This window comes from Squalius cephalus (genome assembly GCF_949319135.1).
Source record: "Squalius cephalus genome assembly, chromosome: 24".
Taxonomy (NCBI): Eukaryota; Metazoa; Chordata; class Actinopteri; order Cypriniformes; family Leuciscidae; genus Squalius; species Squalius cephalus.
The window spans coordinates 6,078,422-6,093,196 of record NC_137145.1 but is presented as its reverse complement, the minus strand read 5'-3'; the positions used below and the strand labels follow the sequence as shown (position 1 = coordinate 6,093,196).

Sequence of the window (14,775 nt, the reverse complement as noted above, 5' to 3'; positions counted from 1 at the left end):
CTCAAACTTTCCATCTCTTTGTAAATATTCATGGGCTGATGTTAATGCAGACCCACCTGCTATGATTTTATCTCCATTTAGACATTTAAATTATTTCAGATACTTGAGAGAATCATATTGCTACATTTTTTTCTTGTTCGAAAAGCCGTTTTACTCCAATATACGTCACAATAGGGCACTTGCATTTCATGCCAACTTAATTTTTATTTTTTATTCCATTTCTTAAAATTGCACCTTAGCATATGTAATTAATTAAACACAAACTATCATAAAAAAACTCCTTATGATCCTAAATGATGTTTGCTTCACATTCTCATCTGGAGGATCATGATGATTTACCCTGTTCTGTAACAATATTATGATATCCCCAATGAAATCCCTCTCAAGCAAGTCACGCTCAATGGCTTCTTTGTAGAAAAAACTTGTTTGGTTTGGATTTAATTTCACTGTGATTTACTGTATGCTAGTGATGTATGTCTCGAGACCGGTCTTGGTCTCGAGACCGGTCTCGAGACCACTTTTACGTGGTCTCGGTCTTGTCACGGCCTTGACGGTCTTTGGTCTTGGTCTCGGACCTCTTGGTCTTGGTCTCGGACCTCTCGGTCTTGTCTGGTCTCGCTGTCTCAGACCGACATAGTGGTCGGGGGATTTAGAAATACAATACTACAGTATCCACGACGACACAACGTTCGATAATGCAACATTATTATCCGCAACGGAACGGATTGAAGCGCGCGCCGGATTGATGACAGTGCGGTGTGTGCGCGAGCCACACGAGAAAACATTTTATCCGCGCCACTGATCGCAGCGGCAACGAGCACTTTGATCACTTGGTTTAAAAAACACATATCAGTGACATGATGGGTATTAACTTCATTCAGGAGTCATTCATTTTGGGTAACTGCACAACTACACAACTGACAGATGACTTTGAGCGCACCGCCAACGGTGTGTGTGTTGTGTGTGTAACCATAGCGACAAAACGACCAACTTTCGGATCCCGCACTTAAGCCTATAATTTCGTTTTTAAAAATGTAATTATGTATTTAAAAGTTGCAGAATGGGTTCATTTGGAGTCTGAGACTCCGAAATCGGCAGAGATAGGCAGGCATTTGCTTGGATGAATTTGTGTCTTTGATATCTCTAGAGATACAGATTACAATGAGCTCACAGTCACACACATGACATGGTCTGTCTCTGTATTGTTCTGCCTGTGTAGTTGAAGTAATACCATCTAATATGTATTGAATGTAAACTGCGGCTGAACCCTATGCTGCTGTTCTTGAATTCACAAGTTATTGCTTAGCTTCAACTAGTCTGTTTTTTTCCCCTCCGGTCTCGACTTGGTCTCGGTTTTGGTCTCGACTTGGTCTTGGTCTCGACTTGGTCTGTCTTGGTCTTGGTCTTGGTCTTGTCTTGGTCTCGATACCCTCTGGTCTTGGTAGTGTCTTGGTCTCGGTTTAGGCGGTCTTGACTACAAGTCTACTGTATGCCCATCTCTCTTATTTGATGCTCTTTGCTGTTGTTCTCAAAGAGGGTTCAGGGAGTTTTTTGACACCTGGCACAGGTAATTGTGCTAAAGATACAAGCTTCATCAAAACAGACAAATGTAGCTTGTCAGAACTGGTCATGTGGTTGACTGAACATCCGTTCCCACAGGATCAGTTTGTAAGTGTCTAATCAGTGGATCTTGCAAAGGTTATAAGTGATGTGTTTTCCATGATGAACTTCATTAGCCTAAAGAAATTTCCTCCCCTAAAGGGTTAATTACTGATAATGATCAAAGCACTCACTGGTTTCTTAGAGGGGGGCTGGAGACGCTGCTATTTTGGTTTTATTACCTTTGTTCACACAAATGCCTGCAGTTTGTTACTGAATAGGGCAGGAAAACTCACACCCACATCTTTACTAAATAACATGATTGAGTAGGAACAAACACACACACAGCCTTTAATTTTCCAATAATCTGTTGAATCTCAGGCTACATGACATTGAAGTCATAAATCGATTTTTCAACAACAACAACAACAACAACAAAAAAGCTGAATGTGATGATTGTGCCATAAATGCCTTTAGTAGGTACTATATCAAGTTGGGGTTAAGCAGAAAATGTAAATTTATGTTTAGCACACCTTCAGTAGAATTCATGAGAATTCATCACCATTCAACCTTTTTTTTCCCCCCATAAAATGAGGAAGACTCTTCATCTAAGAAAGTGGGCCCCAAAAGTCTGAGATGATATTGGAAAGGGTATTTTTTCTCCAATTTAAACCTGGAAATAATCCGAAAGTTGTAGATTTTGAAGAGTAAAAAAGGAGTAACACTTTATTTTACAGTGTCCTTCTTACACGTTACATGTAGTTAGTAGTAATTACTATAAATTGTGCATAATTATATGCAACTAACCCTAAAACACACCCTAATCCTATCCCTATAGTTAATTCTTATTACTCAGTACTTAAATGTACAAATACACTGTAAAACAGTCACCTTAAAATAAAGTGTAAACAAAAAAAAAAACTTTTACTATTGTTAGTATTAAGAAAATTAATGACGATGAGCATGTGAACGTTCTTTCTTCCATAAAAGCACAAGAAGCTTTGCTGGATAACATGGATCATCATCACTTGAATCACATGCTGTCCTCATAAAAAAAAAAAGGGATAACAGGCTTAACAAATAAGAACTGTAAAAAATATTAATACAAATGCTAATATTATAATAAAGATCTTGTATTAATATAAATTTAAATAATTTTCACTAGTTGAAATGTTATTTCTTGATATCTGTATATTTCAACATGTTACATTTGTTATTTCTGATATCTGAACATGTATTTCTGATATCAATAATTAGGAGAGTACTTTCAGATATCTAAAATGGCTTTCTTATAACAATCATTCATGATATCAGGAATTAACTTGGTCACTAATGACAATCGAATTATTGATATCAAAAATAAAATAAAAATAATAGTAGCAATTCAATTGTTGATTTCAAGAACAGACTTTTGCACTATTTACCACGAAATTATTGATAAAAAAAATTATTGATAAAGAAATTATTGATAATAAGAATTGTATTTCTGATTTGTGAAATTGGAATTTCAACTAGTAAAAATCAGTAGGCTATCCTGGGAAAGAATACAAGTCAAAACGGCTTGCCATACACTGCAGGTTTATTAATGTTCAGTCTTTATTAACGAGAGCTAGTTTGCAGTGAGTGTCGGATATACAAATGCAGCGCACACTATTGAGGTGAGGATGGTGGAAAAGGCAGATATTTTAAGATAACTATCAGGAGAGGGCAGCAGGTTGGTAGTTATGAAGCTTGAGGTAACTATATGTGTGAACTATAATTATTTGTTGTAGTCTTTACGACTCTTTCATTTCAGCCACCCCATTCTCAACACCATTACTGTGGTGCGTCAGATGGCGCTGCCTACATGCGGAAGAGAAACCAAGGAACCACCGGGAATGTCACGAATCAGAAGCCTACAGCCGTCGCGCTTTTCTGCTCATTCAGTCGGTGCATTTTAATAAAATGATCTTAAGAATTAGGGCGTTAGGTGGTAACATGGGTTAACTTAGGTCTGGATGCGGTAAACTACGGTGACATAGCCTAATTCTGTATCTTCTGCTTCTCCGCCGGGAAAATGAAGTGTATGCCCGGTTCGTTTCAGGTGCACGCCGCATACAACGGGCATTTTATCACCTTCCTCTCTAAGAGCACAAACGACTGCCAACCCGATGCATCCCTTCAGTTCACTTCGGTAAGGTCTCGTGTGTTTTATAAATGCATGCGATTGTGTAGGCTACATTAATTGCTTTCTTGAGCAGGACATTATACGGAAATGAGGCTATTACATAAGTTCAGTGTGAAGGCTGTGTTTCAACCTACTGAGCTGCCTACCTAGACAGCATTGCTCGGCATCGTAGGCGAATTTGTGCAGCCTGTTTTTTACGGCTCTGGAATGCTTGATTCTGATTGGTCAATACGCCTTAGGTGCATAAAATAGTTTTTGTAAAATGATCGCTAAAATGGATATTTCGCCGCTACATATCAGCCTTAGTTTTAATCTTTTCATAAAGAAAAGATTTTTTTTTCTATGTGGAATTGCAGAGTAATAATAATTTATTTTTGCTGCTCCAATGTAGGCTACTTAAAAGACCCCCTTTTGTGAAAATTACGATTTTAATTGTGCCGTTTTAATGTTTGTCCGCTTTGAATGGAGATTAAATGTAGATTGGGTGGTATTTCGTCAATGAGGCGAGAGGACAGTGGATTTAGACTGCTCAAACATAAATCCCCGTACGTAGGCTTTCTTTGTATCTTTGTACCGTATTGGTGGATGAAATGTTTTGGGCTTTAGTTGGCGGTTGCCCTCTTTAGCTCTACGTCCCATGTCAAAGTCCCTTTAAGGCAAGTCTTTTCACTCAGCGGCCATCTTTAAAACGCCTCTCGGGCAGCTATTTTAGTCATGTGCAGCTCCTATCTCTTTTAATGGGGAAACATCAAATTCGCCAAAGGAAGTTAACACAGTATGGATGTTTTGTCACGTGCTTCTTGGCAAAGATTTTTCACTACTCCAATGAAAACTTTGTTGCTAGTGATAAACTCTGGATATTTCAACAGACACCAGGATCGGTTGATCACTTATGTACCGGTTAAGGCCGACATAACTGCTGAAACCCATTTTTCACGGTGGCAACTAGGGCTCGGTATCGATTCAAATGTTCCAATTCGATTCGATTTCGATTCGCAAGCTCTAAATTCGATTCGATTCTCGATTTGATTTCGATTCTAAATTCGATTTCGATTCCCGATTCAACTCAATGAATATAGATTTAATACAAATCCTATATTTATAAAAAAGAACAGTGAACATAAGTTTACAAGTGGTTAATTAATAAAAAGAAATTAAGAGCCACAAACTTGTATATTAAACTCTTTTTATTTTAGGGACACTTGGGTATATAACCCAGCTTCAAATGCATACAATGAATAGACAGGGTTTTGATACAAGATGAAAAATTGATGCTGAAAATTGACAAGTCAGAAGATTCGCACGCCTTGATCAAACAGGATCAGGTTATTTTAAGTTTAAGATAAAACACACATAAAATCTCACAGCATTAGCTGTAACAGTGCTAATACTGGCTTTTGGGTGATAGATAAACAAATATGGAAAAAAATCGATTTGTGGCTTTTGAGAATCAATTTTGAATCGACCACATTTTAAAAAACGATTAATCGAAAAATCGATTTTTTTGCCCAGCCCTAGTGGCAACGTCAATTTTGGTTATTGTTTTAAAATCAGTAGCCAGATCTTTCTTGGCACACCAGTTCTGAAAACAGTGTACAGACTACATAGTCTTTTTAACAGTCCTGGCTTAATTTCTTGACTTTTCCAGCATTTTAATTTCTCTTTCTCTGCCTTGACCATCTCTACCACTCATACACGCTAGCCCACCCATTAAAGGGTTAGTTCACCCCAAAAAATAAAAAATTCTGTCATTAATTACTCGCCCTCATGTCGTTCCAAACCTGTAAGACTTTCCTTTATCTTCGGAACACAAATGAAGATCTTTTTAATGAAATCTGAGAGCTTCCTGTCCCTCCATTGACAGCTACGCAACTAACACTATGACGCTTCAAAAAGTTCATAAAGAGATTGTAAAACTAATCCATATGTATTGAGCGCTTTAGTCCAAATTTTCTGATGAGACTCGATCACTTTATGATGAACAGATTGAATTTAGGCTTTAGCCTATTTGGAAAGTGTGCATCTAATCATCTAATATGTGGATGAAGTATAAATATTCCTTACATTTCTCAAACATCTGCCTTACAGACTGAGCGAAAATGAGCTAAAACAATTATGGATGGCAAAATATGGATACTGCATTATAACCTATTATTATTGTTATGTCACAAAGCTTTTATTGCCATTTAAGTTATTGTCTTTTTGTGTTTTTGATGTTATGTCTACATAATCACATGCAATACTTAATCTTTTGATTAATAATCTTGCTTGCACGTTGAACATGAGGAAAAAAAAAAAGAGTATATATTTATAGACATCATTTGCAGTATCATGCTTGATTATGTAAGGAATTTATCCTCTTAAATTTGACAATTTTTTCCAGAGTATTTTCAAGTTTTATGTGTGTTAATCGTGTCTTTATCCATTGCTTTTAGGTCCCAGTTTACAGATACTGACATGGACTATGAGAGGCCTAATGTGGAGACCATTAAATGTGTGGTGGTGGGGGACAATGCTGTGGGCAAAACGCGGCTGATCTGTGCCCGTGCATGTAACGCCACTCTTACGCAATACCAGCTCCTCGCCACGCATGTGCCCACCGTCTGGGCCATTGACCAGTATAGAGTCTGTCAAGAGGTCTGGACTTTTATCTTTCCGCTCATGACACTTGCATAAGATAAGTATTGTAACCCATAAATCCAATTCTTGTGGCTGTTTTTGAAGGTTCTGGAGCGCTCCAGAGATGTAGTGGATGATGTAAGCGTGTCTCTTCGATTATGGGACACTTTCGGAGACCACCACAAAGACCGGCGCTTTGCTTACGGCAGGTGTGTTTGTGGATTTTGTTGGAAATGAAACAACATCTGAAATATTCTTTTGAGGACATCTTAAATGTTTTATCTTGTGTTTGTACACCAGGTCAGATGTGGTGGTCCTGTGCTTCTCCATCGCCAACCCCAATTCTCTCTTTCACGTGAAGACCATGTGGTACCCAGAGATCAAGCACTTCTGCCCTCGCGCCCCAGTCATCCTGGTGGGCTGCCAGTTAGACCTGCGTTATGCTGACCTGGAGGCTGTTAATAGGGGACGGAGGCCTCTTGCCAGGTGAATTGTCGATAAAAATTTTCAATCTGTTATTTAAAGACCCATTGAAATCAGAATTTGTGTTTTTGTGCTCATTATGCTAATTAAAATTTGATAGTCTTTCTCAAAATTGATAGTCTTTCTCTTCCTGGAATTTTTTTATTAATATGTGCAGATGTATATATTTTTTTCAATGAAATGGTGTCTAAAAATGTATATGTATCTATTGTTAAAATCTATATGTTACCATTTAAAAGCTTGGGGTTGGTAAGATTTTTTTATTGTCTTCTGCTCACCAAAGCTGCAGTTATTTGATCAAGAATACAGTAAATATTGTAATATCGTGAAGTATTATTACAATTTAAAATGACTGTTTTCTAATTTGAATATATTGTAAAATGTAATTTATTCCTGTGATTCAAAGCTGAATTTTCAGCATCATTACAGAAATCATTCTAATATGATGATTTGCTGCTCAAGAAACATTTCTTATTATTATCAATGTTGAAAACAGTTGTGCTGCTTAATTTTTTTGTGGAAAGCATGATCATTTTTTTAGGATTATTTGATGAATAGAATGTTCAAAACAACAGCAATTATTTGAAAATGAAATATTTTGTAACATTACAAATGGCTTTACAGTCACTTTTGATCAATTTAATGCATCTTTGCTGATTAAAAGTATTAATATTAATTTCTTTCAAAAAACAAAATCTGTATTTAAAAAAAGTAATTATACTGCATAAAAAAACAAAAACAAATGTAAACATCTCTATATTTCAAATACCACATGCTTTTCTAACTTAAAACATACAATGTTATTTATATTATAAATATTAAAAATACTAATAATTATACATGTCTTTATGTTATAAGTATCAATTGCTTCTCTAAATTATGAGTATAAAAATACTTAGTATATACTTATACTTACCTGGTTCTGATTAGGAATAGCAAGAAATAAGCATTGGTCGGTCTGTGTGTCTTTGGCTTGCTTTATTTCAGACTATTTAATTGGCTAAATTGAGCATCATGTATTAATGGTGTTTATGATTAATGCAAGAATGTAACAAATATGTAGCATTCACATTAAAGATATTGTAGTACAAACTTTTTGTTGACATTTCTCCATCAACCAACTTTACAGACCCATCAAAGCAAATGAGATTCTTCCTCCTGAGAAGGGTCGCGAGGTGGCCAAAGAACTGGGTGTGCCGTACTTCGAGACCAGCGTTGTGGCTCAGTTTGGAGTGAAGGACGTGTTTGACAATGCCATTCGCGCTGCTCTCATCTCACGGCGCCACCTGCAGTTCTGGAAGTCTCACTTGAGGGACGTCCAACGGCCTCTTTTGCAGGCGCCTTTCCTGCCTCCAAAGCCTCCTCCGCCCGCTATAGTCATCCCGCCACCTCCTTCCACCACTGAGGAGCACCCGGCCCGGCTGCTGGAGGAGCCGCTGTGTGCTGATGTGGTTCTGGTCCTCCAAGAGCACCAGCGAGTTTTCGCTCATAAAGTCTACCTCGCCACGGCCTCTTCGAAATTCTACGACATTTTTATTCAGGATTTGAAGGCAGAGGCTGACGACAAGCAACCTCCCGGTCGGGAGCTCCCTACACGGGCCGCCAGCTTTGACATGTGCGAGAGCAGTGATGAAGAAAGCAAGGTCAACCTCAGGGCCTGCATCAGTGACGGGACTCTGACCGGTGCAGAGTCTGATGGGATCCTGGAGGGTGGGCGCGGGGGGCGACTTCTGTCGTCTTTGGGTCGGGCTTTCGTCGGCATCAGGAGAGAAACGGTCCAGGACCCTGTCACGTTCATCTCCCGGCCAATGACAGTGGTGCACATGGACCCGTCGGTGTTGCTCGGGCCGTTTCGCGTGGTCATGCGTTACCTATACACTGGACAGTTGGACGAGCACGAGAAGGACCTGATGCACATCGCCCACATCGCCGAGCTGCTGGAAGTGTTTGACTTGCGCATGATGGTCGCCAACATCCTCAACGACGAGGCCTTCATGAACCAGGAGATCACAAAGGCTTTCCATGTGCGACGGACCAATCGGGTGAAGGAATGCTTGGCTAAAGGAACTTTCTCAGGTTAAAGTTGTTTTTATCTCATGTAGTAAAGTAGGGCACAATTTGGGGATATAATTGAATTCCGAATTAGTTTAATTTTTTCTTTATTAACTATTGTATAATTTCTCTGTAAAATAGTGATGGGTGCTTTCGAAACACTGCTTTGTGAAGATTCAAAGCCTTTGCAAATCATTTGTTTCGAACCAGCGTTTTCAGGCTGGTCACATGATTTTAGTAAAGAGGATTCGTTACGTCAATGCTGTTTCAGAATTTCAATGGTTCGCCACTAGGTCTCTGTGAACCAATGAACTAGTGTCTATGTCGTTTTTGCCTGATCTTGGATCAGTTTTATAAGTTTGTTGTCATTTTAATGACAGTTTTATTATAAAAAGGAAGAGTTGTAGCAAAGTCCCTTTAAGGCAAGTTAACTTGGCAGCTATTTTTCATGCAGCTCCTATCTCTTTGAAAGGGGAAACATCAAATTCTCTAAAGCTGTTCACCAAGCTTACAATTAAATTTCATATTTGAAATCACCAATGAAATCATGCGCTGTCATAAGCGCGCATCTCACAACACTGACAATTTCTATAGCAAGTGGCACAATGGCTTTTAACAATTGGCGATTGGCTTTTATTTAGAAGCTGGGACTTATTCTGCAATATTGCTCATTGCACTTTCTCCCATTCATAGTAATACGACTGCACCATCTTAAAGCCTTTGGTTGTTGTTAATAGTCTCTCTTATTGGTCTGATTAACCAAGCTCTCCATAAAATAAACAAAACAAGCCCTACAATTTAATAAAATAACAAATAATGTAATGGTATTAGATGATTTATTAATTGAATTTAATATATTACACTTTCAACAACTGGTTTGTAACAGATGTTTTTATGCATGTTGGGTGGAGTTTTCGTTGCGTTTCAGCCTTCTGACCTGCAGGTGTCACCAGTGTGTGGCGTTGAAGCAATTGGTGGATCATGAGCTGCGCATGTGTAAAAGAACACAGTGCCACGCTTCCATCTGAAACATGCAGCGCATTAGCGATATCGCGATTACAGTTCACCGTGCATCCCTATCGTAAGATCCTAATGCTGTCTGTTTTTGCTGCATCAAAGATTTCTTTCTTTGTATCCCAGATGTGGTGTTTAAACTGGATGATGGTACCGTTCAGGCCCACAAACCCCTGCTCATCTCTAGCTGCGATTGGATGGCAGCCATGTTTGGTGGGCCTTTTGTCGAGAGCTGTACTAAAGAGGTAAATGCTGCATTTTACAGAAGTGACCCATTCATGCACAACATTTATAAACATCACTGTGGAAATTTTGTTTCACTTTTTCCTGTGTCCTCTGAGAGAAGATTTCAGACAGTGTTACATTGACATTTGTGTAGAAGTTCATGTTATCTTCAAAGACGTGTTGTGGTTTCACAGGTGTTGTTCCCAAATACGACCCGTAGTAGTATGCAGGCTGTGCTGGAGTATCTCTACACGGGACGCTTCTGCTCCAGACCTGACCTGGACGCCATGGAGCTCATTATCTTGGCCAATCGCCTCTGCTTGCCTCACCTGGTCGCCCTCACAGGTCTGACGCTTGATTATCATGTCAATAATGTACATAAGAACTAACAAGGATTCTAGAGTTTATAGAGTCTGTCCCCAAAGCTTTGAACGATAGTGTAAATATCATGTTTATATGTTATCGTCCATTTTAAATGAACTAATAATGAACATCACTCACTCTTCTCATGCATTGAAAGAGCAGCATGAACATTGTGCTAAACTTCTCCTTTTGTGTTTCACTGAAGAAAAAAGTCATACAGGGTGAATAAATTATGTAATTGTGTATTAATTGTGTTTTGCTGCAGAGCTCCATACCGTGACTGTTCTGAAGGAGTCTGCCGCCATGGGCACGGACATTGACGGAGATGTGCTGGTATATCTGGAGATGGCTCAGGTAAAGTTTAAAGGCAGAGTAGGTGATTAGGTGATTTAGTGTGAGTAGGTGATTTGGTGATTTGAGATTTGAGGTGATAGGTGATTTGGTCTAGATTTTTTTTTTTTGTTATGCCGGTTGAAAGTCTCTTTACATCCTGATAGAAATCACTAAGTTAGGCGGTCTAAATGTATTTATATGTATACTATATATCGTCTATGGAAGGCGTAGGACCATAAAATGTTTGTCCAATCATTGCATTGGGTCCGATGTCCTACCTCCGCGCACCTGCTTGCGCAGACATCACACTTCATCAGCGTGTTTCATGTTAGACAGACGTCAGTCACTGAGCGCCACAAACGAAACAGCAGCCGCCTTTTACAGTTCCTCCTGAACCAAAACAATGAGCTTATGCTGCGTTCACGGTTTGTGACTCGAATTTATGCGTTTCAATGTCAAGACTATCAACGGCTAAATGAATCTGCAGCAGTCAGGTGGAACAGGTCAGTGCTCTTTAAGTTATGTTCATTATTATTGTAATGTTATGTGCTTTGAGACATGAGGTAGTTTAACGCCGTCTCTCGTGACGCTTCTGTCTGCTCTCTGCTGTACGCGTTCATGTGTTTGAGGAGGCGTGGGTTTGGAGGTGCTATGAATGGAGGGTGGGATCTTATGCTTTCAAAGCTAGCTTGCTATTGTTAACCTTTACGAATATTGCCCACCCTACCTTTAAGGTTTAGTGCATAGGTTATTTAAGTGAAGTTTTCAAGTTAGCATTTCCTTTATTGATTAACCGAGCTGTTGTGCAGCAAAAGCTGAGACTGTTGTACTTGCCTGTGATTATGTTACAAGTAAACTAAGAAGGAATCTGCTTGACTAAGGAAATAATGGGTTTCCTGCAAACAGTACAGTAACCCGTGTCTTGCTCTAGGATTTTAGGTGAAGTCAGACACATTTTTGCTGCATTCCTGTGAATGTTCACATGGTTCATTCTGTCATGCCTGAGTGGTCAAGCTGAGTCACTTGATTTACTAAAGACTCTTAGGAACGCTAAACATTTCTTCACTTTAGTGTCTCAGGCACTCTGTGAGTAAAATGTGTTCCTGTATTTGACTCTGAAACTAAACAGTATGATTTATAAAATGCATTTAACAGAGCTTGAGTTTCATTGGTAAACTGGTATAGACTGACAGTGAAAAATGAGCTAACTCACCCTAATGTTATTACAAACTCTTCCATGGAACACAAATGGAGATATTTATCATATTGTTCACAGGACCAAAAGAAACACCATGAAAAGTCGTTAAGACATCCATAAGGTTATATTTCACGTCTTCTGAAGCCATACGATAGCTTTGATAGCTGTTTTCATTACTGTAGCTTTCAAATCCCATTAGTGCTTCATGGCACTGGTTTTTGGCAATGGGACACAAGAAAACCAGGAAGAGAAATAAAAATAAAAATCGGACCAACCCACAGTCATATGTGTTTGAAAAAACATAATGGCGACTAAATGATGATTTTTGGGTGAATTATTCCTTTAAAGAACACTCAATGTACATGTTGTCATGTGATTTCAGTTCCACTGTGCCTACCAGCTCACCGACTGGTGCCTTCACCACATCTGCACCAACTACAACAACGTGTGCCGCAAATTCCCCAGGGACATGAGGGCCAAATCAGCAGGTAAGCACATGAAAACGTTGTCTTTTGTCTTTTAACCTGTCCAGAATTCAGTTTTTGACATGTTTTTGTTTTGGATGCATTTTCAGAGAACCAAGAATACTTCGAGAAGCACCGCTGGCCTCCGGTCTGGTACCTGAAGGAGGACGACCACTACCAGAGAGCACGGAAGGAGCGGGAAAAGGAGGACTACCTGTTGCAGAAGCGGCAGAGCAAGCGGAAGTGGGTGCTGTGGAATCTTCCGCCCTCCCCTTCGAACCCCTCTTCATCTTCCTCTTCGTCCTCATCCTCCTCTGCTATCATCTGAAGAGACGAGTTTTCCACAGGGTTGAAATCACAGCTGGTTTCAGATCAACATCTCATCAACCGTGCTTTAAAGTTCTTGGTGCTTCAAGTCCTGTAAGGCATCATGTAGGGCATGGCCGCCAAACAGGTCTAAATGTGAAATGTTTACCAAATGTGACTATAGTCGTTCTGCTGGTGCGTAAAACAGGTAGGCATCTCATCTTAAAACAATGAAGAAACCCTTGGTGTATTTCAGTGATCTAGATTCTAGATCAGTGGTTCCCAACTTGATTTTGCTTTACAAATCAGATTTTACATTGGACAACAAATGGTGACGCAGCATTGTGCCAAAATTGTTCATCATATGAAAATAAATTTTTGTTTTTTAAACTGTTAACAAAGATTAATAATAATGTTAGTTAATGCATTAACTGATGGGACTTTATTGTAAAATGTTACCGTTTTATATATATAATACATATATATATATATATATATACACATTCTAACTGGAATAAGTTTGTTAACTGATATTTATGTTTTATTTCAGCTTTATTTTAGTTACCAGAAACATATGAATAAGTTTTAGTTAAAATAACATCGCTGGTTTGGGCGATTCGACATCAAGACCAAAACAGATTTTTAATGTTTCAAATATTAAGATTTCAAATATTTTGAAATATTAGCCACACTCACGCTGTTTTTCCCTCACACACCAATTGATAACCACTGATCTAAAACTGTTTCGCCTCAAAGCAGAGTAGTGGGAACACTAAACAGTCACACGAAGAACAAAACTAAACCTGTTTGTACAAATCGCTGTGCATTTTTAGCCAATAATAATATTCGTAATTTTTAGCATTGTATCTACAATGAATCTTTGTGATTCATCCCCTGAATCATATCATATATATATATATTCTCCTGATTATAACAGGCATGACCGTCAGGTGATCACTAGACACTAGTGCTGAAATTATAGTGGAAATTGTGAGTTTGCCACGTAATTGTGCCTAGTCCTGTTGTTCTGAGACGTCATGGCGAGATTCTGCTGGCAGAGTCTTCCTGTGCGAGTTCCTCACTAGACGGTCATCAAGCTTCTATTTTTCACTACAGCGTAGTTTGGATATTGAATTGAGTGGCTACACATTTAATAAAGGCAGAAGTTTTCTTGAATTTCATGTGAATAAAGGTTCACGAAAAAGTGAACATCTTGACATTGTTTACTCATCCTCATGTCGTTCTAAACCTGTACGACTTTTTCTTCCGTGGAGGAAATTTAAAAAAAAAGTTTGTTTTCCACAGACGTCACAAGGTTTCCACAAATTACAGGTTTGGAGTTCTCATGAGGGCGAGTAAATGACAGAATGTGTTTCGGAGTGCACAATCCCTTTAATGATTCACTTGAGTTTTGTGTGAGATCTAGGTCTTGTGATAATCCTGTCTTTTAGATGTAATTTTGTCTTGATACTGAATACATAATATCACAATATCAATAGTGGTTCTGTAAAACTAAACTGCAATGAAAGGAAATGCTTGTCAATATTAAAAATATAATTATAATAGAACAAAAATAGTTTTAATACATTTATTTAAAAATGTCTCTGCTTAAAATTTCTGTATACCTTTGTTTTGCTGTGTGTGTGTGAAAAAGAGAGAGAGCTTTTACAACACCACTCTGTTATTAATGATGTTGTTTTCACAGTAAAGTTGAATATGGAGTATAGATTCCAATATTTTGAATTGACATTTTCTAAATTACTTTAATTACTATTTATTGTTTTGTGTATGTTTTACTTTCTCTCTCTCTCATAAATATATATAAATATATTTTTCCATAAATATATTCTATTTATACAGTTATATATATACTGTATAGAATATATAAATGTGTGTAACATTAGAAAAAAAATATACACAGTATATATTCTACTGCAATAGCAAAAAATAAA

At 38.2% G+C, this 14,775-nt stretch overlaps 1 protein-coding gene across 4 annotated transcripts; it reads left to right on the top strand.

Moving 5' to 3' along the window:
* Positions 1 to 3,197: 3,197 nt before the first annotated feature.
* Positions 3,198 to 12,998, top strand: rhobtb2b (Rho related BTB domain containing 2b). Of its 4 annotated transcripts, none has more exons than XM_079861335.1 (11): positions 3,205 to 3,257; positions 3,395 to 3,772; positions 6,202 to 6,403; positions 6,491 to 6,594; positions 6,686 to 6,871; positions 7,998 to 8,944; positions 10,061 to 10,179; positions 10,354 to 10,504; positions 10,788 to 10,876; positions 12,436 to 12,541; positions 12,628 to 12,998. In XM_079861335.1, the coding sequence occupies exons 2-11, from the start codon at positions 3,750 to 3,752 to the stop codon at positions 12,843 to 12,845; spliced, it is 2,145 nt and encodes a 714-aa protein (XP_079717461.1). In that variant the 5' UTR covers positions 3,205 to 3,257; positions 3,395 to 3,749; the 3' UTR covers positions 12,846 to 12,998. The 4 variants fall into 4 exon arrangements, with proteins under 4 accessions (XP_079717462.1, XP_079717461.1, XP_079717460.1 ...); XM_079861334.1 differs by lacking the exon at positions 3,205 to 3,257 and adding an exon at positions 3,297 to 3,313; XM_079861336.1 differs by lacking the exon at positions 3,395 to 3,772 and having other exon boundaries at positions 3,198 to 3,257.
* The last annotated feature ends 1,777 nt before the right edge of the window (positions 12,999 to 14,775 follow it).